The sequence below is a fragment of the Opisthocomus hoazin genome, chromosome 3 (genome assembly GCF_030867145.1).
Source record: "Opisthocomus hoazin isolate bOpiHoa1 chromosome 3, bOpiHoa1.hap1, whole genome shotgun sequence".
NCBI classification, from domain to species: domain Eukaryota; kingdom Metazoa; phylum Chordata; class Aves; order Opisthocomiformes; family Opisthocomidae; genus Opisthocomus; species Opisthocomus hoazin.
In genome coordinates, this window is record NC_134416.1 from 99,229,890 (window position 1) to 99,255,311 (window position 25,422).

Consider the following 25,422-nt stretch of genomic DNA (forward strand, 5'->3'; position numbering starts at 1 on the left):
AACCACTGAGGCATCACCTCCACTCTGAGGTGTTCAGCTTCACATCTTAGTTCTGAGGAGAAGTATGCTTTTGAATTGAATCCCTTGATCTCCCCCACTTGTCGTACTTTGATTTGCCTCATGGAACAGTTTCAGAGCACGCTAACTAGATTCCTTTGGATGAAACCAAACTCAAAGTTGTACTTAGCAGCACATCTGATCTGTTCTGACTGCTAATGGGCATCTAGTCTCAGAGACCAGACAAGAGCTAGTCTGAAACAAGACTTCCCAAAAACATATGGTGTGGACATCAGATCCTCAGTTCCAACTGTTTAACTTCATATATCAGTTTCTGTTGCATAGGACTGTTTGTTAATGTGCACACCCTCACTCTACATTGGCAATAGAAATAGCTAAAATTACGGAGTCTCACTTCAAGTACAGCAAAGCAAGCACGCAAATCTTCGCAGATTTGGATTCTTCATTTTTGGAGAAAGCATTCATTCATTCGTGCATGCTAATACGGACATTGAAAGTAGCTTTTTGTGTCTCCACTGGAGATTTAATAAAAGGTACAGCAAACGTGTCTGCTTACTTAAATATAGTGTCGTTTGGTCTCTGAATAGTCAAAATACATACATTCTCATACATAAATATATTCACACGGCAGATATAAGGATACCTTGATGAAGTTGAATATCTTAATAAAAATTAGTTGGAGCTAATAGTCTGTTCATAGGTATTCAGGAGATAATCATAAAACTAACTAAAACACTGTATTTGATTTTACGTGGCAAAGTAAATAAATATGAGTTAAAGTCAGTGTAATTTCCTTAAAATGTTCTAGGAATCTATTCAGTCATATTTATTGGCTATCTAAACTTAGAATAAGAGTTCCTGCAAACCACATCATGTCACTTCAAAGAACAGAAAATGTGTTTTTCTTCCCTATTCTATAGCTTATCTGAATACTGTAATGATGTATTTCTGTAGCCCAGTTTGGCAACAATTTCAAACTTGAGGTAGGAAAGCTGTGACCTTTCTGTCTTCTAGTTAAGCTTTTTGTATTCAAGCGTGAAGATCTGTCCACATTAATTTGTTGTTTTCATGGCTTCATTATTTTTATGTTGGAATCTTATGGAATTATAAAAAATGAGTAAGTTACTGATATACATTGATTTTATTCTTTTTAATTGCATATTACAAAAACATATCCATCCAATAGATACAGTCAGTCACCTACCAAAGTTTGCTACCCATAGTGCTGGGCAACTGCTGTGCCTTTTTATCCTGCTTCCAGGAAAACAGTTGCCACCAGTAGGTTTTGGAATGGATGAACAGATTTTGGCTATTTCAGAAGAAGAAAATACCAGAAGTACTGAGATTTCTTGGTACTCTCATTCTTCAGAAACTTTCTTCTCTTCTGATTTTAAAAGACAGGGGATAGAATCTGAGTGCTTGCATTACTCATTGATGTGGGTCAAAGAAACAGGGCTAGTGGAAGGCAGTATCTCACACAAGCAGCTGACAGGTCATTTTAGCATAAATGGAATGCTATTATACCTTAAAATCCACCACAGTGATTTTCTAATACATCTGTATCTCTCTCCTAGGAGACACCTGATAATAGTAATTTGGTATTGAATGGTGGCAAAGTGTTCTCTTTCTATCTAAAAGAACATTTAGAATTACAAGTTTTAACTCAATTCCCCCCACCCCAACTCTCAAACCCTTATTCAATGCAATGTAGCTCATTAGATGCTTAAATTTTTCATCGTATTACACAAGCATGCTCAGCATCTTACAAGATTTACTCATACTGGCCTTTTGCCTAACTCTTGCCTTATGTGCTGAGCACAGAGGAAAGGCAGCTTGTGAAAGCTGTGGATTAGAATCCCTTGCGAGGAAAAAAGGTAAGGAGGGTACCTTTACCTTCCAATTACCTGTCTCAAAGTTAGCATCATTCAGCTCATCAACACAACAGACAAATCACGATTCCAAATATATTTGTACCTTTCAGATGCCACAGCAGTTTTTGCTGTTCAGCTACGTGTAATTAAGGATTTAGATGGAAAAGCATACAGTACGCGTGCCTCGCTATTTTTAATGTTAACAATTCTGAAGAAAATAATCTAATACAAAAAATCAGGATCTAATTTCCCTGAAGACCTCAGAATAGATATGAACGTTGGACCCAGAGGCATACCTTCCACACTTACTTCACTAACCTATTGTAAAAGTGCCTGTCAAGAAAAACTCAAAATTTTGCTGTGAAGTCATTTAGAACATTCCAGTTAGGCAATGAAAAAGATGGGGGTTTTTTTCCCCAAAGTGGAGCCTCTGCTTATTTACAGTACAACTACCATTCAACATGATTTCCTGCTACAGTTTAGAGATTACATACTGGGAATTCTGTTTTCTTAGTTAATGCTTTATACAAAGCTGTAAAAGAAGTCTGTATGCTCTGAACACCACGCTGCAAGCTTTTATTCTGTCATCAAAAATAAGGATCATTTAATTTGAGAAATCAAATTGTAGTTTTATTTCAAAATCTTTTCTTTTGTATTTCTCTTTTTTTTGAATAAGTTTACAATAAAAATTTTGTAAAGTTATATATCAAAAAAAGCTGAAGGGAAATACTTCAATCTGCCTGAAGACAAATTTTGAACGTTTAATGAGGCAGTTCCATAAAACATATCTGTTGAGAATGCAAATCTGTATGCATGACATTCTATAGTTTGCTGCACTGTTAAAATCTCAATATTGAACAAAAAGTAAAAGAAGTGAAAAAATGGTGAAGTTTAATGAACACAGTGATTTCTTGCCTAACTAAACTAATTCTTAAAATTGTCTTAAAACACGAATAAGTCAACTCAACATGTTTTAGGTTCATTCTACATTAGGAAACAGTTGTTTCACCAGGAAATCAACACTTCAACTCTAGCAATTATAGTGCTGACCCAAGTCTTCATGATAGAAAATTTCAATGTTTTTTTTGTCAGCTATCTTCATTAGAAGATAAAAATCAAACAACACAGTAAGACAAATAGACACTTCTCATACAAATCCTATTTATGAACACCACGAATATTGTCTCCCAGATGATGTGAAATTTTGACTAACTCACATTATAATACCCTGGGAAGAAGTTCAGAAAAGTCCAGTGTTTCTGTTAATTTCCTAAGCAGAATTTATTTGGAATACTCTTCTTATGCATGACCTCAACACCAGAAAATTTAATATGCAATATTTCAGTTATTTTGGAGCGCTCTGAAAATCAGTAGATATGGAAGGCTTTTACCGATTGAAAAATGTTTTTCTTTTTACATTTAGATAATGATAATTCCTTCATAAACCTTAAAACTGAGCATAGTTATAGCTCTCAATCAGACTGAGTTTGTTACACTGCAGAAGAAATCATTTCAGATATAAATCCTAGTTCTTGAGCCAACTTTTAGGAAAAAGGTTCACTGAAGGCAAGGAATATGTGCTTTCTTTCAGCTCTTTCAGCATAGTACATAAAGCATAAATAATATGTTCACTTTATGCCACAGTGAACACTGTGATCTAATATTTGGCAAATAATTTAACAAAACTTACCTGTACTTTCTTGTCAGTGACCTAAAAAAAGAAAATCCATAAAGGTCCTACAGCTTTTACAAGTAGACCAAGAAAGGTTGAAATTGTGGGAAAAATACCGGCTAACTTCTTGAGGAGACAGACAAGAACCTGCTGCTGAAACTAAACAGAATAATGGAGATCAAAAATACCACCTGCCACTCAGCATGAGGGCTGTTACAGAGAGACAGTTACACTGAAAGTTCTTTAGATGACCATGTAAAAAAGTGGAAGAAGTTTTTAAAGTAGTGAAACACCCTTAGGAATTCATAAAATAACAAGAAGTATAGTTATGTATAGACTCCACAGCTTAATGTCAAAAAATGTGCTCATTACAGCACTAATAAAAATGGCATAGGGATCTCCATTATTTGACAGAAAGACTGTATCCCGTGGAAGCAATAATAGAATTAGTCTTCCTGAGACTGAAGACAATAAAATGCTTTCAGTATGCCACAAACAAAACAAATCAATAAAGGAAAAAGAAAATACTGATAATAAATTTGCAATGAAAATATAATGGATGCCTACAGCAGATTGCCTGTATGGCAGGACATGAAAATTCAGTATTATTCACACAACAGGAAATCTTTGTGCAATATGTATTTTAATGATTTACCTCAGGTACAACCGGTAAAGTATTTAATTTACAAAACATATGCATTAAAGCTTTATTTTATCACTAAAGCTTCCTTGGTTTACCATAATCCACTCTGGTTTATAACCCAAAATACCATCCCAGTCTAACAATTCAAATTGTTCTTTGGAAAAAGATAACTTGTATAATGTAGTTGTACAGTAATACTGAGATTCAGACTACCACAGAGTTAATGAATAACATCTATGTCAGAATACTACATTTTGAGAGCATGAAAAAAAAGAGAACTTTTATAAATAGAATGAACAAATAAAAACCAATTATATTAGCGACTTTTGACTTTGAGGAGAACATTGATTTCCTTTCCACTGTCTTTCCTCCTATGCAGAAAATAAAAGGCTTCCACAGGGGAAGGAAAATAATTAATTAAAATTGTCTCCACTAAAGACAAAGGGAACCGAAGAAAGAGGAAGACAGACTTACGCAGTTTGGAGACAGTCGATAAAGTAAATGAATTTCACATCAAGACAGTCTGTGGTGTGACGAGAGACAACAGAGATAAGAGCTTAGATGTTACTAAAAAGAGCTTTAACAGTAAAGCTTTGTTCCACAGTGTATTATCAAACACAACTGAAGAGGTTTTATACAGGTCCACAAAATTACTACTGGGAGCTCTATCCCCTTACTATAGTACTTCCCACAAAGATGCCTCGCTTAAACGGTCCTGGTGTTATGACATTACTCACAGAAATACCACCCTCTGTACTTCCATAAATTTCTCGTGGGAATAATATTTGTGATAGCATGCTTAGACAGATAAAGTAGGGAATTCTACATTAAAAACATGTCCTGTTATATGCATTAGCATCACTGTGTAGATGAATGGAGACCTACACATTTATAGCTCCGACAAGTAACAGATGAGATCAATGAAGTCAGTATCTGAGAGGAAGGTATAGTTTACGAGAATAATAATTTTCAAATGATTTTAAGGAATGAAAATATATTTGGTCTATAGTCTGAAAATCTTTATTAGCTAGGTACTAACTAAATAAGAATGGCTAACAAAGATTGCTCTTCTGATAGAAATCCAGAAGAGGCTATTAGAAATAATAATGTTATTAAATAATGATAAAATGTGGGGGGTAGGAAATAGAAATTACATGCAAAGGAACAAGGGAAGTTGAAGGGTAATTTGGGAACAATGACCTATGAAAGAAGAAGAGAGAAGGAAATAGAAGGACATAAAAGAAAAATGTTTCTCCCTTCATGCATTCTTATTGCAAGAGGGACCACGGGAAAAAAAGGCTTCAAGTTCTCCACGGCTGGGAAGAGACATCTGAAATAGCTCACCATGGGAAGACTTCTAAGAGAGAAGAGGGCTGGAAAGGGAGAAAGGTACTACAAGTACCTACAAGTATTAGAACCAGACAACTATGACAGGTAGACTGTTTTTCAGAACATCACATATAGAGGACATTTTGGAAGAAAACCAAGGAACTAGTCCTGTGTGTCAGTGCAGTGGCAGCGGCAGTGAGAGAAAGAAAGAAGAGGCAGTAATAAAGTCAGGAGAAGAGAAAGAGAATTGGGGACTTTTTTTAGTATCCTTCTAAAACACGATATCTGGTAACCTTGAGAGTCCATTTAATAAAATCTAATTTTGTATGGTAGATAGGAAAGAATACTCATTCTCTACTTTATACAAGATTAACGCCACTGGTGTAAAAATCAGTGTCTGCTTCCAAACTGTCACAGCTCTGAACTCCATGGTTCAGGAATAAGATTTAATATATTTCAGTCTCTCCAGGACTGGTATGATCACTACATGTTTGGAAATATTTCATATGCTACACTTCATTTGTAGATGCAATAAAAGAATTGTAGTTGTGTTTGGAATGCACTATTTTTACTATGCATATCTGTAATGAAAGCTCTGGTTTTGGCCTCTTTCATCTCTCTGTATGAAATATTTCTTTGCATACTGTGAAACTGAATGCAGTTCAAACAGTACGTAGACTTCCATAAACAGATTAAAATTCCCTTATTACACAACCATGTATGTCTGAACTCAGTATAGTGTCAGGTGGTACCACAGAAGATGAACCAAATGCAGATTCCCAATTTAAAATGAATTTTACCTATTTATGCCAGGAAAGTTGTATAAGGCACCTTCCCATCCAAAATAATTATAATAACAAAATGTGTTATCTAATTTTCAAGTGTAGAACAAAACATTTCTGCTATTTTCTGGTCTATTCGTATGAGTTATCATGACCATTTAAAGTGATCAAATGATGACAAACCATTAAGATTCAATGACAATAGTAATTCATTCTTATATGTATGACCAATCTTGTTATGAGTTGAGCAACTACATATATTTTAATACTATTCCCTTTTAATTTTTAAAATTCTACTCTGCAGAAATTCAAGTGTCTCACCTGATTATTGGACAAACATCAAGTAGAGAAGAATAAATTATCTGCTTTTCACTTGGGAAAGTTAGATGCATCTTGGACTTGAAGGTCGTTTCTTAGATGGTATGTGTAGGGATTTGAGGGGGAAAGGGAAAAGAGTGTGCTCATGAGGCAACTATCTGTACTGTCCATTCAGGAATAAAAGACAGCAGACATATTTAGCAAAGACCAGTCATGACAGTTAAGCTTTCTTAAAAAGATATCTAGCACAAAAGTCACATTTCCATCTGTCTATCCTAGACTAATTATGTAGCTTTGATGTTGTGATATTAAAGGAAAGCTATAAACTAATTGCAACACCAGACAAGCAATAAACAAAGCAAAACTGATTGTATAATTTAACACCTCAAAGAATAAGACTATCTGAACTACATTTCTAACAGGCAAAACCAAAGATCAGTACTTTTTGAACACAGTTCAATTTACAAGAAACTTAGTAAAGGTAAATAAACATAAGAGACTATGGTCTAAAGTAACCTAGCAAACTACCATTCCTTCGTATTTGTTTAATTCTGTGAATTTCATAATTTCATAGACTGCTCATGTAGACATATGAGAATGCCTCAAAGTGTGTAGTTGAATAAGGATATATGAATACATCTTGTTTCTAGACTGTAAGGTGCCATTTGCCCAGGAGCACCTGCAAAAGCATTCAAGAATAAGAATGACTCTCGTCTATAGTCAGCATGTGTGTGTGGACTGTTTTAATATAAATGTCCCAAGTAACATGCAAGGTTGTCTTTGGTGTCTTCTTACCATCTCTTCTCAAGTGTAATACATTTTACATACAATCAATGACACAATAATGTGTCATAACTTTGTCAAACAGTACGTGGCATTTTCTTTTGTTTAAAGATTACTGAATAGAATAATTTGTTATTCTTACCCATTTCAGACATCTCTGGCACAGTAACAATGTATGGTCCGTCTGTAAATTTTGGTGCGTTGTCGTTGATATCCTGCACTTTGATAATAAATTCAGATTCAGGCTCGAGTGGCTTGTTTGTCCGTCTATCAATAGCTTGCGCATGAAGCACATAGTGTGTCTTCTGCTCTCGATCTAGGCTTTTGGTTGAATGGATGTCTCCAGTCGTGTCATCAATAATAAATATAGTCCCCGCACCTTCTCCAGTAAGAATGTATTTGACTGATCCATCACCTTTGTCGGAATTCGAGTGCAGCTGTAGAACATATACACATAAAATCATATACAATGACATATTAAATTTCATAAAAATTTATTGAACATAAGATATAAAAACTATAATATCACTATTAGCACCATTCTACTTAGTCTTTAACCTTCCCACCTCTTGGTGTAATTCGTCATGTGGTATTTCTGGCAAGTCAATCATTCTGTTCAGGGTAATTTCCACCCAGCATAGTTCATATTTCAAGCTGTGATTTATTGGGTTTTACGTCTGTTCTAGAAAACTTTCCCAACTCAAGAATATTCTAGTAACTGGGTTGTATTTTATTTTGGTTTGGTTTTAGTTCTAGTAGTTATCTTACAGCACTCATTGCTAGAAACTCTGCCTTAAGAACTAAGCCTGAGCGCATTAAGCACTAAAACTCCACACTGAGGTTTGTTTGCTTCAATGGTTGTAGTTCAGTCCCATCACCTGTGTTATCTTCTGTGGCCCCAAGGACAGCATCATTTACTGCAAAAGGAAACAGCATAGTGTGGCAGTGACAGATGTCTGTTCAAGATTACTCTATCCCTCAACAAAACACAGCCGTTTTCTCTGGGGCTTGTTTCTTTGGTTTTTTTAATTAGAAAGTCACACAATTTGCTTGTATTTAAATTATTTATAATGAAGTAATGAACTTTGGTACTTCCAGCATTTTCATTGTTCCAAACACATACTTTGTGCTATAGAATATACATTAAACATACTATACACCTCCTTGAGTAGAATAAAGCTTATATTTATTGGCAGGGGGAAAGAAAAGTCACTAAGTACCCTGGTGTATTAAGAGATAACGTGAAACAGCTACGCATCAAGTCTCAGTGCTTCTAACTTGACTTTAAAGAATTGCCTGTTCAGATTAAAAATGAACATGTGTTCTCTGAGAAGCAGGGGTGATTTTTTGACAGATTGAGAGGCTTTGTGGTTTTTTTTTCTTTAAAATAACTTTGAGAACAGAATGTATTTATTGAGGTACACATTGAGAACAAAGTGATAATGCAGAAATGAACAGCCTCGGAAATTGTGCGGTTATATTGTGATGTTAAATCAGACAGGAAACTTTTTTAGATTTAAGAACTCACTCATTCTTATTCTTATCCCACTGCCCTGACTCTCTCTCAATATCTGCAATGTGGCATTACTAAATTTCTATACAGAAACTGAACAAAGCAGACGCAGAATGCCAGATATTATTTTTAATTAATGGAATACAAGGTATCAGTTTCCAGACTCCTTTCCATTCTCAGCTCAGAAAACAGTTAGGGTTGGATAGAGAGCAAATAAGACTTCTGCAGTTACAAATAATTTTTTTGTCTGAATTGAATCATAAGATACAGAAGTGCTGCCGATTTCTCACTCTTTCCTTGTACCTTTTGCCAGATCTTTGTCTCACCTTTAAAATTATCTAGCTTGCTATTTGTCAAAGGAGTAAGCATATGCGGCTTGATGACATTTTTTATCTCATGTATTAAATCTATGAAATTATGGTGTCACACAGAATTTATGTCTTGTTCTGTAGAGAGGCGGGTTGTGTGGGCGAAGTCTAATAAAATCAAGATTGTCAGCTCATATAAACTTCAGCCTAACTTCAGTCAATGCCCCATATACTTATCTGAGCTGCAAGATCTGACTGAATAAACAAAATAAAACTGGGTCACCATCATAGCCCCCTTTTTTTTAATTTTGAAAATGGAAGAACAAAAGAAGCAGAGAAAGGGTCTGTTTGCTTGGATTTGCATTTATAGGACAGTAGGACAGTCTTACACCTTTCCTTTAGAGTAGTGATTGGCAAAATTCTGGTTACATCTCTTCCTGTCCTCAGAATAAACTACGTTCTGTTAACAAAGGAATAATTCACTCCGTGTAAAACTCCAGGGATCCAAATTTCCTCTGAAAACAAAATGTCCTCTGACGTGATTTATTCCTGACGAGAACTGTACGTATTCTGGTACTCAAACCCTGCTTTGCTGGTATTCTAGTTTTTCAGAAACAATCAGAATTATTTTTCTATTGCAGTGGGTTCCTGTTTTGATAAAATGATTCCTAAGTGTTAGTGTTTGCAAATGTTAACATTTGCCTCAGAAAGATTGTCTCTGATTTACAGGAAAAAAAAAAACAAACAAACAAGAAACCCAGCAGAAAATACGTGTGCTCAGGAAAATGACAAATTTGCAGTTTATGAAGCTATAAGGAACTCCAAGTAAAACTATCCCAAACTGAAAAAGATTAGAGGAATCTCTGTCCTCATTCTCTCGTTTTAACTCTGCATGCATCTACATAAAAGCATATTGAGGTATACCATATAGAGATCCCAGCAAAAGTCACTGTATTCATAACTGGAATTATGAACCATTTATGAAATTGGTTACATATATAGGCAAGAAATCAACAGAATAAGGAACTAATGTAGAGTTTAAGAAGTAAGCTTTCTTCAAAAAACTCAAACGTCGACATAGATATGGTGTTCTAATACCATACTGCAGACAGGCACATTCAGAAATTCACTGTGATAGCATGAAATACATGGAACATCTGGAAAAAATAATAACATTAGGTATTTTTTGGTGTGAAGGAACAAGTATTTGTACTGATGTGTCATCAGTGAAGAAAGTCCAGGTTCATTTTGAGTCAGAGGGCTTTTACATCTGACAAGTAACTAAAGTTAAGAAACACAAAACATTCTCAGCTGAGTGCACGGACAACCAATTATATGTTATTCCTGCTAGACATCATGTTACCCAACAAACTTCTGTTGAAGAATGCGGGGAGGAATGTCATTAGAAGAAAATTATCTGGGTATTAATAAATACCGAAAGCCTTCAATTAGCAGCTAAGTCTTTTACACTGCAGCTGTAAGGCAACAACTGAAAACAAGACAAAGCTAAGAGACGTTTCTGCTTCCCTACTTCCTAGTATTTCTTATAAAGCATGAAATATAACACTTTGATTTATGCCTTTTAATTTCTAATGGTGAATTTAAAATTCACATAGGAGGATTTTGCGTAGCACTTCTACTGCATCAAAAAAGGGCCTTTCCTTTGTCAATTGGTTTATATTTCAGTTCTTCTGTAAAGATTAAATAACTCTATCTTCTTTAATATTTCCTTCTCAGTACAAATTGTCCCAAATAGGAAAATATCAAGGCTTCTCTCAAACGCTTATTTGCAATATGTGTTGTGCTGAAGAGAGCCTATGGGAATCCCTGCTTAAGACAATGCCTACGAGATTAAGGAGAGAGTGATACCCCTGAGCATGGCTCACTTCTCTCTTTTCCCTGTGTAGGACGAAATCATCTTCACAACGGGTGGTTTATTCCACAAAAGCATTTCTAATTAGAATAAATGCGATTCACTGCTTAGGTCATGAATACATGGCTTGAGAGACTGTTTTTCTGCAGCTATGTCTATATCAATTTATAAAAGACAGCAAGTGAGCAAAATCTACCTGGACAATAGTGGACTCTCTGCTTGGGACTGCTGTAACTATTTCTCTTCCAGATTAATTTGACAGATAGCCGCTAAGCAATGCAGGCTCAAGCCAACCCATGTTCTGTTCAGCAGATCAGGCCTAACTTATGTGACCAGGCGAAGTTATCTCAACTCAGATCACCGGAAAGGTGTGGACATTTCATTTCAATGAGATGCCACCACCTCTGCCAATGACTACTGCAAGAACATGTATACACTAGAGGATGAGACTCTCACATGCTGTAGTAATGTGAATAAATGGCTTAGATAAACACAAAATGTTATTTTTTCCCCTGCTGTGCCAGTCAGACACAGAAAGTTGGAACGTTGTGGGAGTCTCTTAATTTAAAAAGAAATACAAACACATTGCAAACTGAAACATGATTACTCATAATGTTGAGATGAGTAACGAGCCTTGAAAAGAAATAAAAGGGAAATGTGCCAAACATTAGAATACAGCTTTCTGATTTCTCTAGCAAAGGTTTTAACTATGACTTTGAAAACATTACTGAAAATGTCTTTCAGTAAGTCTTAGTTTCTATGACAGCCCACCTCATCTGATGATTATATATTGATCTGTGATATTAACTTTTTAACTGCTGAAGAGCTTTTCTTTCCTTCTTAAATTGTTTCAACTTGATTCCCTGAGCAAACTCACTTTAGACCCCAAATCTTATTTTAAAAATTACTTTGCAGACCAATAGTTTGCCTTGTTAACCACTACAGACTAATACAGCTTGCACCCACGACTAAGCCCTCCTCAGAACCCCAGGGCTCCCCCCACCCTGCCCACAGCCCAGGGCCCCACATCAGCCCCCCAGGGCCATCAGCCCCTGCCCTAGTAATGCTCCCCACAGCCCTGCCCTGCCTGTCCATGGGTCCTGCTGAGCCAGGCCCCATCCCCAGGAAGGTGCCTGATGCCTGGGGCTGTCCCAGTGGCCTCTGGCTGTCCCGCTCCTGGCTGGCCCTGCCATGACCCACCTGGGGGAGCCCCTGATGCCCCAGCCCCAAGGATCTGTCCCAATCTGCTGCTCCCTGACAGCACTGCCTCCTAACCCCCAACTTCCAGACAGTGCAGGCTTCTCAATTCCTTGTGGAAATGTGGCTTCTAAGTGATATACTGGCATCTGAAAACACGGGCTATCACTGCTGATTTAGTCATGCTTCTAACAAGAACATATCTATTAAATATTCTGAATCTGTTCACAATCAGAAGCTTCCAGAAAGTATTTAACTATCATCCCTTGTTGGGTATTATTCCTGCCTTTATTTCTCTGAATTTTTAGGGAAAGAAGAAATTGGAAATAATAACTAAAGAACATATCTGGAATGTTACCTTTATCAACCCAGCAGGCTCCACTGCTTGACATATGTAATAACAGGTTCAATTCAGGATGATTTACTATGGTTCCTCAATCTTTAACTAGCTTATATCAGCAGTGTATGACTGATTTAACAGAATAGCAAGCCAAGTGTCCTTGTTTTGCTAAGACTTAAACATTTTTCTTCCATCAGTCCACTTTAACACTTAACTTTTCTTTAATATTCTTGCACATTCTGCAGAAGGTCTACATTTTCCAAAGGCATGATTTCAAGAGATATACCAGACTTTTCAGTTAGAGTTGTCTTTATAGTCTTATATTAATTTTGATACTATGAGTCTTGAAATACTTATAATTTGATGCACCAGCATATCAACTGTTCTAAAATGAACACACAAGTTGTAGGGTTATTGCCCAGCTAATACGGTATTGTTACTGCAAAGCTATCGGGTAGCTAAAGCCTAAGTGTAAGACAAAATGGTCAGGTGGCTACTGCTTAGCTACTGGCCTTATTGACTACCCTTCATTTTCATACGTCTTTTACTTACTTAATTGTTTTAGCTAAGACTTAGACACTTCATACATCCAAACTTTTAAGCATGCATACTTGTCAACAGTCAAGCAAATGACAACAAATAGGCAGAAACTACTGGACAGTACAGAAGTGAGGACCAATCGGAAAGAAGCACACCAATAAGTACTATAAAACCAATCAAAAAATTGAAGAGGAAGACAAAACTCTGCTCTTGCTGACAATGTGGGATGCTAACAGCTCACAGCGACCACCACACTCCCCTGCACTTGCCTAAGGAAGACAAGCTGGGACCAGGAAACCATGCATGACCAGAAGAATGAGAAAGAAGCCTGGATAAAAGGAGCAGTTGTAAAGTAGAAGAGTTGTCCATTAGTGATTTAATTGTATGAATGTTTCACCCTGGTTGGTTTAATTGAACAATTTGGATTCTTGGCATGTAGTGTGGGTGGCATTTTAAGTGGACTAGTAATGACTTTTACAATCTGTTAACTGGACTACCAATAAATACTTGGATCTGGATATAAGATATATGTTGTTCTGTTGAAAACAAAATTTTATTAAGAGATTCCCATACATGTGCTAAATTAAAATCTGAAGCTGATTTGAAAAAATCGAGAACAGTTGCACTAACCTAATAAATTTAATCAGAGTAGAATGTGCAAATAAGCACAAAATATTTTGAAATGACTGCATAGAATCAACATAAAACTTATTGTTGACAAATAATAAACAATAAAATACTATGCACAGAATTCCAAAAGCAAAATCTAAGTTCTGGTGGTGACATCCCCATTATATCTTTTGAATAAAGTTTTGTCTTCTGTTTGGGGAGCATCATGTTCTTTCAAGGAGAGCAGCAGAACCTCCCCTAATCCTGTTGTCATTGCCAATCAGTTTAACTAGACAAAAAGAGGGCCTCAGTACAACACTACCAAAGCAAAGTCTATCTATGTGTGCTCAGCCTAAAGGAATGACAAAATTATTCCTCAATAACAGGAGCTATGATCTTCAGCAAAGCATAGGAGAATATATTGCAAAAGAGTGTACGCATGTTACTTTACTTTTTACTTTTTTTTTACTTTTTTAAAAACCATCAAAATGTAGATACGTATAAAGAATTAATAGCACAATACTAAAACACTGAGTACAAAATATTTCAATCTTCTTTCTAATAAGAACTGCAAGCGTGTTAACTTTGATGTTTATGTAGACTCAACATGTAATTTAAAAAAAAATGATACAATCATTTAGTAGCAGTAAAAAATACTGCAAAATCAGAGTCTAGCTGATACTACTGAAATGTTCATTGTGCCTGTGCAGTAAAAGTATCCTCAGATTTGCAGCAGACTTGCTTCCTTTGGTCTGAGCTATAAAATATGTTTTAATGAAATATACTGCCCTGGGCAATGTCACACCTTTTGACGGACTTCTCAGAGGGAATCATTAGCCTGGGAGATAACTACATTATCCAAAGCAGTGTCCACAAATCGAGAAGCTATTCCACACCCTTGTCAAACAGTGGAAGAAAGTACAGAATTGCAATTGCCCCCATCTGCTGAATGGCTTTTCTGAGATAGAAAAAAAATAATTGGATTGCAATCATCCAGGAAAAACACAACTGAAACAGTATTAACTTCACAGTAGAAGACTACAGCATACAAACATCTGTTCTTGCAAGATGTGCTTATCTGAAGTCCACTCCTTTGCTGTTGCTTTCTTGGAGACTGGGTAATAGCAGAGGTATGCAGGTGCATAAGCAATCACATCTGAAATAAAATCAGGTGTACTAAAGCTGACACAAATCGTCAACATTGGCTTCTATTTTCTCTCTGTATGAAAAGGACTCCAGTGAATGACAAGAAAAATAGCAAATAGAATCCTAAACAGGTTTTTTTTTTATAAAACTGTTTTGTTTTCAAAGAACACTATATATTTTCAAGAAAAATAGAATCCAAAATTGTGCTTTCAGTGTACTATGTGTCTAAATCAATGTAGAAGAAAAATACTTCCACTCTGCTGAAGTTTTCATCTGAACTCTCTTCACAGCAGTAAGCTTTTATTTAAGACATCTTTTACTTGGGCAAATGCTATGACGGGCATAGAAACTATTCTCTTTTCAAGAAAGTAGAATTTACACAGCATATTTCTTTTCTGGGTTTTAAAGAGATGGACAGGCATCCTCCTGCAGAAAATGGTAACTAAAGTATTTTAAAAATACAATTATGTAAATATACTTGTTTGCAGGTCCCAGGGTTAAATGACTACAACTCATTAAACCATTACTCTGAAACAAGTCTGAAATTAAGTTGGTCTTTTTGTTTGGGTCTTATTTGAAAAAAGATTATTTTAAAACAGAAAGCAAAACAAGACTCCTTACTCCCCAGTACTCTCTATAGCCAGGAGTTGTTTCAGAGTGGAAGCACATTGCCTTTAATCCACGAAATGCTCATCTGCAGTGATACTTATGCAGAATGGCCATGAGATACTAGTGTAAGATAAGTGCTTGACTCTGTCATACTGTATTGCCTTTATTCTGACCAAGTACGTATAATCATAAAAAGTCTTAGTTACAAAGCTTCTATTTTTTTAGACCTTGCAGTGTCCTTGAAGGGCAACTATTATTATTTCTCTCCCAAAGAGTAGTAATCGGACTTTCACAGACTTGAACTACCCAATTTACCTAGAAATAAGAAAACAATTCACATTTTAAAAGCCCCAAACCAGACTCGGCTGTATCCATACGTGACATTGTTAGACAATGCTGAACTCTGCCATTCCTAGAGAAACTCTGAGAGGATGGATTCCTGAAACCATAAAAAAATTATTCCTGGAGGACTACAGAATTTCAGAACATTTAGAAATTTGTCTTTTCCATGCCACCAGAAAACCATCATCAATAGAGGGGGGGGGAAAAAAAAGGAAAACAATGTAAATTAAACTATAAGATTAAAATTAGACTTTAAACAAATGGTTCATTGTTACATTAAACTGAACAATTCTCAAGATCTAGGCCAGATTTCTGCTAGGTTTTTTTTTGTATGGTAGCCAAAAGTCTGGCTTAAATGGGTCTGAACAAGTAATTAATGCGTGGGTCACTGTTATATTACTTCATAGTATTCTGCTCTGGCAATACATGACTTCTTTTTCCTCTCTGATGTCGTATGTCACTAAGCCATACAGAAAACTATTTCACGCTCTCTAGACAAACTTCTAAAATTGAGTGGTCTTCAGTTTTCGGCATCTCCTCACAATCACGGTCACCAAACACTCACTTTACAATCCATAAATCTGTAATTGTGGTAATAACTTAGATGTCTAGATCCATGTGGAAGGATCATAAATTTGACTAAGGTTGAATCCAAATGCCTTGATGATGCACTGTTAACTAAAAGAATCCTTGGCTGCATTAGATCACTATTGGAAGAAGAATGTTTTGTTTCTGTTTGTGTTATTACTAAATTACAATAAGGAGGTGTTATGCCAGTATAAAGCACTTCTGAAAATCTTGCCTTTGCTATAAATAGGCACAAGCATACAACAGAAGCACTTCAGTTCACAGTACTACACTCTGGCACAGGCCTTGCAACTTCTGATTTACTTAGATCACTGAAGCACTGCTATGTTTGTGAATGCCTTACTGTGCAGCTACATAGTCACAGATCCATCAGCCCTCACAGATGCAAAAAAGTAGTTGTAAGTACCAATATCATAACTTGCATTATCTGGAGAAATAAGCCTGCTTTCAATGTTTGCCTAGGACATTGAAAAGGTCAAGGTCAGAAAAATGGTAAGCACATATACTCTTTGAAAACACCAAGAGATGCAAGTTTGAGGCTTGGAACTTCATTGAAGCTGTGAAAAGCTATTCTTCACTGGAAAACATCGCACATTTGTCACAATGATGGAGAAAAAACACAGTTTCTGTTTTAAGACACTGTTTCAAGACACTGTTTCTGCAGAGTTTCTACCGCTGCTCTTGACCTTCATTTCTCATGCTTGCTCAGTCAAGCTACTCTCACTCCAGCATTTTTTAAATTGTTTTTTTTAATATGCATAAAGAGAGAACAAAACTCTGCTTTTCCTTCCCATTTGCAGTACAGAGGGAAAAAAGAGAACACATCCATTGTAACAGGGTCTTCCAAAAAGAAAATACATATCAGCCCGTAGTGAACAACAATGCCAACCTAAGGATTATTTCAAATTTTTCCAAAGAAGAAAGAACTTTAGTTCTCTAAAACCCTGATCGATGAATTTCATGTTACGTGAGATCTCCAAGTACATAGCTTCTCCTTATATTAACAGGAGTGATAGAAACAGCTCACTGGAGCACAGAGCTGTAAGTGCAGTAGTACACAAACCCTTATGGAAAGTATGATTTATTTGTTTGTTTGCTTGTTTGTCTGACAGCGCTACAACAAAGACTGTTTACACTATGAAAGATCTTAAGACAGCATATTCATTTCTAAGCTCTGGAAAAACAACTCTGCAGTGTACCCATGTGATATTCTAAATGACTTCTTTCTCCTTTGCTCTTCCTAAATAATATTGTGAAGATAAAAATAAATGTGTGATTTTCTGATGTGTTTGTGAGCCATGCAAAATCATCAAGAGAAAATTTTATGTCAGGGCTCGATTACTTACTCAATTACAGAGTTTGATTAGAAAAAAAATATTATGTGGAAAAGTTCAAGGAGAGATAATTAATTTACCAGTTTCCTTTTATCTCATCCTTACAAAAAACTTTCACATATTTTTGGTTTTGATGTCTTTGAAGCTAAATTGCTGAGAAATTTATAAGATTGTGGAAAGAAAACAGGTTAGCTACTGTCCAATGGCTTCTATTTCAGGTGAAAAAGTTGTTTCATTCTGAAGAAACTGAAAAGAATGCACCACCATGCACTACAAAGAACCACAGAGATCATTGTTTCAAAAGGATTTCATCTCCATATTTCTGTGAGCTCCTTATCAATTCATGTTGATGAACTTTTTCAGGTAAAATAAATGCATGTTTTCATTACTCAGGCTTTTTTTGATAACTTTATTTATTAGAAGTTCTTTGTTATATGCTTTTTAAATATTAGAACATGGTATGAGAATATTGAATATCAGAATAGTGATTTATTGAGGTATTGATTCACTGCTTCTACACTATTTACCATTTAAAGGCATGTTTTTTATTTTGCAGCTGCAGTGCCATTTCATCTCTTTTATGTGGTCTACAGGTTGCCTTCTTGTTGGGTGAAATTTAGATTTGTAAAAAAATTCCTTCTGTATAGAGTTTCTATTACACATTTCACAAGTGACCACTCTTCATCCATATCACAGAATCACAGAATGTTCGGGGTTGGAAGGGACCTCTGTGGGTCATCTAGTCCAACCCTCCTGCCCAAGCAGGGTCACCTACAGCAGGCTGCACAGGACCTGGGCCAGGCGGATCTTGAATATCTCCAGAGAAGAAGAATCCACAACCTCCCTAGGTAGCCTGTTCCAGTGCTCCGTCACCCTCAGAGGGAAGAAGTTCTTCCTCATGTTCAGACGGAACTTCCTCTGCTTCAGTTTGTGCCCATTGCCCCTTGTCCTGTCGCTGGGCACCACTGAAAAGAGTCTGGACCCATTTTCCTGACACCCACCCTTCAGATATTTGTAAGTATATATTAGGTCCCCTCGCAGCCTTCTCGTCTTCAGGCTGAACAATCCCAGCTCCCTCAGCCTCTCCTCGTAGGGGAGATGCTCCAGTCCCCTCACCATCCTCGTAGCCCTCCGCTGGACTCTCTCCAGTAGCTCCTCATCTTTCTTGAACTGCGGAGCCCAGAACTGGGGGCAGTACTCCAGATGGGGCCTCACTAGGGCAGAGTAGAGGGGAAGGAGAACCTCCCTCGACCTGCTGGCCACACTCCTCCTAATGCACCCCAGGGTCCCGTTAGCTTTCTTGGCAGCCAGGGCACACTGCTGGCTCATGGTCAACCTGTTGTCCACCAGAACACCCAGGTCCATCTCTGCAGAGCTGCTCTGCAGCAGGTCCGCCCCAAGCCTGTACTCATGCATGGGGTTGTTCCTCCCCAGGTGCAGGTCCCTACACTTGCCCTTGTTGAACCTCATCAGGTTCCTCTCTGCCCAGCTTTCCAGCCTGTCCAGGTCATGCTGAATGGCAGCACAGCCTTCTGGTTTATCTACCACTCCTCCCAGTTTTGTGTCATCAGCAAACTTGCTGAGGGTACATTCTAACTCTTCATCCAGGTCGTTCATGAAGAAGTTGAACAAGACTGGGCCCAGTACTGACGCTTGGGGGACACCGCTAGTTACCGGCCTCCAACTAGACTCAGCGCCACTGATGACAACCCTCTGAGTTCTGCCATTCAGCCAGTTCTCAATCCACCTCACCAACCACTCATCCAGCCCGCACTTCCTGAGCTTATCTCCCTTAGAACAGAATATGATTCTTTTCCTATCACAGGCGATTTTCTTCTACCTGTAATGTAGTATTCTTGCTGTATGGTTAGAAGCAAAAATACTACATGATACAGGAAATGAGCTCTGCATCATCATGATGAAGAAATGTTTGCATGAATTTCTTTAAAAGGTCACTAGTGCCTCAAAATCCATTGATAATGGTGAACGCCAACTATGCTTCTTTCGACAGTTCTGTTGGGTTAGAAGACTCCTGTTCACAGCAGAAGCTTATCACTAGCCTCCTCGACAGATGTTACAGTGACAATTACTCTTTTACAAGTAGAAATATAGGAATGGGAACATATGAACCCCAGTCAATGGGAATGTAAACAACTGCCCTTAACTTTAGCATGCTTTTCATGAACATTACAAAAGCTTTCTGGATCTCCTTTGGATGTGAACTGGGGGATTTCAAGAATCCTTTTTTATATTTCCATATTTGACACATGGATTATCAAGAAGTAGTACAGTTTCTGAGCTCAAGGTTTTTTAATCAGGTAATTCTTACCAATGAGCACAGTCTTTTCAAAGGGGTAGTGTGCTACTCCTTCTGGTTTCTTCCTAGAGTCATCATGATCCCATCTGCCCATAAATATCTGCACCGCAAGGCTTTGATTTTAAGACAGAGTAAACCCCTCATTATTTACATTTGGTTCAGTACAACTTCTAGACAAGTAAAACAGAAGTTCTGAAAACGTTTACAAACCTGTTTTATATCACAATTTATGACTGACTAGCATTTTGAGTTAGCAGCATTCCTGTAGAGGCCTTGTGTAACGTGTAATCTTTTGCTGCTTTTTCCACCTGACAATGTAATTGCAAGTCCTGCATGGAGTCTTTTCAGCACAGTACAGAGCTTTTCTGTCCTTTCACGGACAACAACCATTCTTCATTGTGACTGAAAACACATGTTCTAATAATGAGGAAAAGAAATTATGTTCGACTTCTGAAATAGCAACCAAAAAACACCAAGCCCTCCAAATTTCTAGAAACCCACATTTAGATTCCAAATATGCTTAATTGTTCCAGTGTTGAATCCATAAAATATCTGTTTCTAAAAGCAACTGTGATGTATTATTGTATAACGGGATGTACAAGAAGAATCTTTATCCATGAATCAGGTATCTGCTGCTGAAATTGTGATATAAAATTGTCTAACATTCGGTATTCTAATATTTCTAAGCAATATTTTTTACATTAAAATTCTCCTAAATGTTAAAAAATATTGAAAGTGTGCTGAAGAATATATCTTACATAGCTTTAGATATATGGATCTTTAAAAATTAAATAAAACCTCTTCAGAGTTCTGAATTTCTCACTGAAAAAATATTTATGTTCTTTGCTGTCCATTGTAAAATCACGTGTTTGATACATGAAATTGTTTTCGTTTGTCTTCAGGATAAACAAATACTGCTCACTGAATTATCTTGAGTTTAGCATGAGAAAATCTAGTGGAGAACTACTTTCTTCCACAGTTACCCTTTGATGGTGTTTAACAAAGTATTTCAAGAAAGGAAGTCAGAGACTTATCGGTTTACTAAAACAAAGAGTAATATACTCTGCATGTTACATTTAACACAAAATTTATGTTTCTCATTAAGCACTGTCCTATATTCATTATCATCTAATTCCAATAGGGAACATTAATGTTCTCTTTCTGTACATATAAGGAATCCCAGACATGCTGTTCCATTCACTGCTATTACTTATTAAAATAAGTGATAAAAAGAAGTCTGTTAAAATTTCACCAGTATTTATTTACTCTCCAGGACCAGTATTCCAAGTACATTAAATGCCTTAAACAAACTATTCACACTTTGAGGCAATATATTTCTCTCCTCAATCTTTGTTATGTGTATGCTGACATATCAATACAGATGTCATTTATCATGAACATTTCAGTGATTTTTCTTCTCAGAAACTCTCTGACACCTTCTCCACTCCCAAAAAATGTTCAGGCAGAATAGGATTACAATCTCTAAAGCTACTGGGTGCCAAGAAACAGTTAGGCACAAATCATGCTTTAAAACAGTATGTGTAAAACGATAGGGAAATTAAGATAAAAATAGTTCACTTCAGGAAGTAATTAAAATGGCTGTTAATATATCTATTACTAGACATTCTTGCTAGCAGTACAAGGAGGTGTCAATACAGAATACCTACAGTCTGCTTTGGATGTACAGTGAATTCATTAACACATTTGCCATAACAGACTGTCTCCTTTACATTTAAGGACCCTAGGAGGAAATGCCTGTATGGCCTAGCAGAAGACCCAGTGGCCTGATTCTGATTTTCCAGTGTCTTTTTTCTAACCTAATTTCACCAATAGTAGGAAGCTCAAAAATATATATTCATTTTCAGGTAAAAAAAAAAAAATTATACATATGTAGCTCAGTACTTCAAACCCACTGAATACAAGCTCTCACTCAGTCATCTTAAAGTGAGTAAATATTACTCATATTACTAAAATTAGATTTATTACACATAAGGAATAATCTAGCATGTTACTATGTTCGCTAGTGCAATACAGCCCTAACATCAGAGTTCATGGCAACCGAGCAGACTGCTGATTAGGCAGCAGAAATACAAATTTTATTTTGATAAGAGATCAACTTTTTTTTCTTAAATGATAATTTTTAACATTATTCAATCAGCTGGAAATATGTTCCTTCTGATCCTAACAATTTTGTACCATCAGAACTAAAGAAAGCTGGGATAAATGTTGGAAATGTAGTAAATATCACATTCACTAAAGGTGCGTTCAGGAAAACTCTGGAGAAGAAAGGAAATGCCTCCTGCCTCCCACCACTTCTGTTAATATAAATAAAATCTTTGTTCAGGGACAAATCCACACCATGGACAATTTCCTGTGTGTGCATCAGGAGCAAACCTACAGAATAGGTATTCAGCATCATAATAGTTGATGATGGGAGAAGTTCAACAAGAAAGATTTTATCAAAGCTACACATCTGTAAATGCCAACAAGACACATTTTGTCTTTCATAAATTCCTAACTTTTTTGCTAAATTGTAGGCAAAAAACCCTACATTCTGAAAAAAAGGCGCTAATCATTTCTATTAGAGTTGAGTAACACTAGCACTGAACCAGTTCTATTTCAGAGTTACTTTTTATCTGGCTCACAACTACTGCTAAAAGAAGTCATATTAAAAATGTTGCAGCTATCTTATATCACTTGTCACATTTTGTGGGAAATATGCTTCAAAACTAAATTTTCTAACTTTCATTATTTGATACCTGACTTTTCCTATAGATGCATAAAATTAGAAAAAGGCAAAAATTATTTTATTTTAAATATGCTTATTTTTATTTAATCATCAAATGATTCCTTTCTTTTAAATTACGAAATGCAGAACCTGAAGGAAAACCCACTGATGCCAGCTGACGTTGGATCAGACCATTTATGCTGGTGGATAAAACTAAGGAATATAGGCATTGTTTCAATAATAAACATTAATTTTAAAGATGTTTGCTTTGATTTACAAGGTACATATGTATTTTATACATATATATAACACATGACAAGATATAAATTTTAAAATAAACCTAGGTAACATCATAAATGCACAAAGTTGTAATTTGAGACCTCAGATTTTCAGAACTGAAGACAGGGGGAAAAAATGGGGGGGAGGTGGGGAGGAATAATCTCCATTACCTGCAGTTAGATAATCTGGAAAAGAGCATTAAATTATTTCATTTTTTGATTATATTTTCAAGAATATGGTCATTTTACTGCTTCTGAGGTATTTGCCATTTCTGGGAACCCATCACACTGACACGGGTATGCAATGTTTTGTCATGTCAAAATAGCACTACTGAGATACCGTTAAAGTAATGGCAATCTATCTGGATGTAGATATCAAAAAAATAGAGTTGCTCTCTCTTCAGACCCAGGACTAAAATTCAGACTGAATGAAAAAGGACCAAAAGGAGATAATGTGTCCTGTCCTGAGGATGAAGGTCTATTGAGCTAACAAATGACGGTCCTTCAGCTGCCAGAAACATCTGCAGACATCACGTAGCTAAAATACTCCTTTGGCACTAGGCAGTACAAGTCTTCATAGTGCTGACTCACACTAGGTCATGCATGGCAGGATAAGATGGTTCTCACAACATTAGATGATTATTACCTTAACTCCTTGCTCAGGCCCAGCTGTCTGCATAAGCAAGGGCAGGGCAGGAGCCTCTCAACCAAGATGAGTTCCCAGCTGCAGAGAACTCCATGGCATGGGAGATCAAAGTGAGATGTTTTCTCAAGTGAGGAGTTCAGACACAGTTTTGAGAGTGGAATTAACTTCCCATCGCCCCCCACCCAAACTGCAGGTGGTTTGTTGTATTAAACCATTACTCCAGAAAGACAGAAGTTCCACTCCTCAGCTCAGGATATCCCACTCCCATATTATCAAACTCTCCCTTCAAGTCTTTCAGGCTATCTTATATTCCTCTATGTTTCAAAACTGCCATCATGCCTCTTCACTTTCTTTTTATTTTCCCTCTTTTACCTTGTACTCTCCTATGCATTCTAGCTCATAACACTCATCTATTTGTATGCTCCACATGCACTCCAGTTCCTAAAAGCGCACCTCCAACTGCATTCACATGGAATGCACTGACAAACTGCGATGTCAAGGACAGATGAAAATTTAAACATCAGCCTCTGGCATTTAAAATTTTTACTGAATGAGATGGAGAATGTGGGGAGGATAACTGGGTGCAAAACTGTGCAGTGAATAGAGGATTATAAAAAAAATATATGGCAAAAAACTGTGTACATTTGCAGCAATATATAGATAAATATTCATTAATAATTATAACAATTTATGCACTTATTACTCCTGTGTGATTAAACAAGAAATTTTCTAATATAAAAAACCAAATCCAAAACTGTTTGCTTTTAGAATTAAGGGAGCCAATGTAGAATTTTCATTAAAGTAGATAATTCAAAGTTCAGGAGCTCTCTGTCTCTGGCCCATCCGTGTTGCAGCCTTTCCTAAACATATCTATAGGTTCCATGCATAAGCAACAATAGCACTTTCAGTTTAAAAACATGCCCTGCCCCTCCTCACCAAAACATCCATATTTAACTCTGTGAAGGGAGATGCACACCTCTTTACGTATACAGCACACCTGCAATCTTGATCAAGTTGAGAAAGACAGCTTAGAAATACAAATATTTTAGAATACTGAACTCCCATTTTGTCTTTTCTTTTGAACAGAGAATTCAGGTAATTTTCACAATTCTACGTGTATTTCTAATATAAAGAAGGCTCTCAGCAGTCAGCTTAATGCACATGATATGGCTGTGATAACAGTTTTTCAGAAAGACACCAAGGACACAGACATTCAGTAAAACATGAGTTTGCATGCTATTTATTTCCTCCCTGGAAGTGGTGCTTTCAGTATCATGCTGTTATTCAGAAAATTAGCATTTGAAGGGAATATTTGCTTGTGAAATTCTCAAAACGCTCAAGGACAAGTGAGGCCTTGTGAAAGCAGAATACATTTTATGATAAATATACAGAAAATAGTTTCATAGCCCGCAGTACATTGGGATTAGCACACCTAGTTACACATTAATTCCATTTCTGTCTTACAGTAGTAATGTTGTAGCTTTACCTCTGTCTGTGTTATTTTACTTCATGCATTACACAGACACCTCATGCTATGTTTTGTGAGTACTGTGAATTTTTTCTCCTCTTTTAAAACAGTTATTTTTAAAGTTTCACTTGGTCTTAAAAATGTGCTTGGGAAAAATGAAAGCCTGTGAA

General features: G+C 36.5%; 1 protein-coding gene across 8 annotated transcripts in view; it reads right to left on the bottom strand.

Moving 5' to 3' along the window:
• Positions 1-25,422, bottom strand: part of CDH18 (cadherin 18) — a 596,824-nt gene that overhangs the window by 139,566 nt on the left and 431,836 nt on the right. For all 8 annotated transcript variants that reach the window (XM_075417131.1, XM_009938547.2, XM_075417126.1 and 5 more), the window contains one exon: positions 7,559-7,853. In XM_075417131.1, the coding sequence (XP_075273246.1) occupies positions 7,559-7,853 (295 nt within the window). The remainder of the gene's footprint in view (positions 1-7,558; positions 7,854-25,422) is intronic.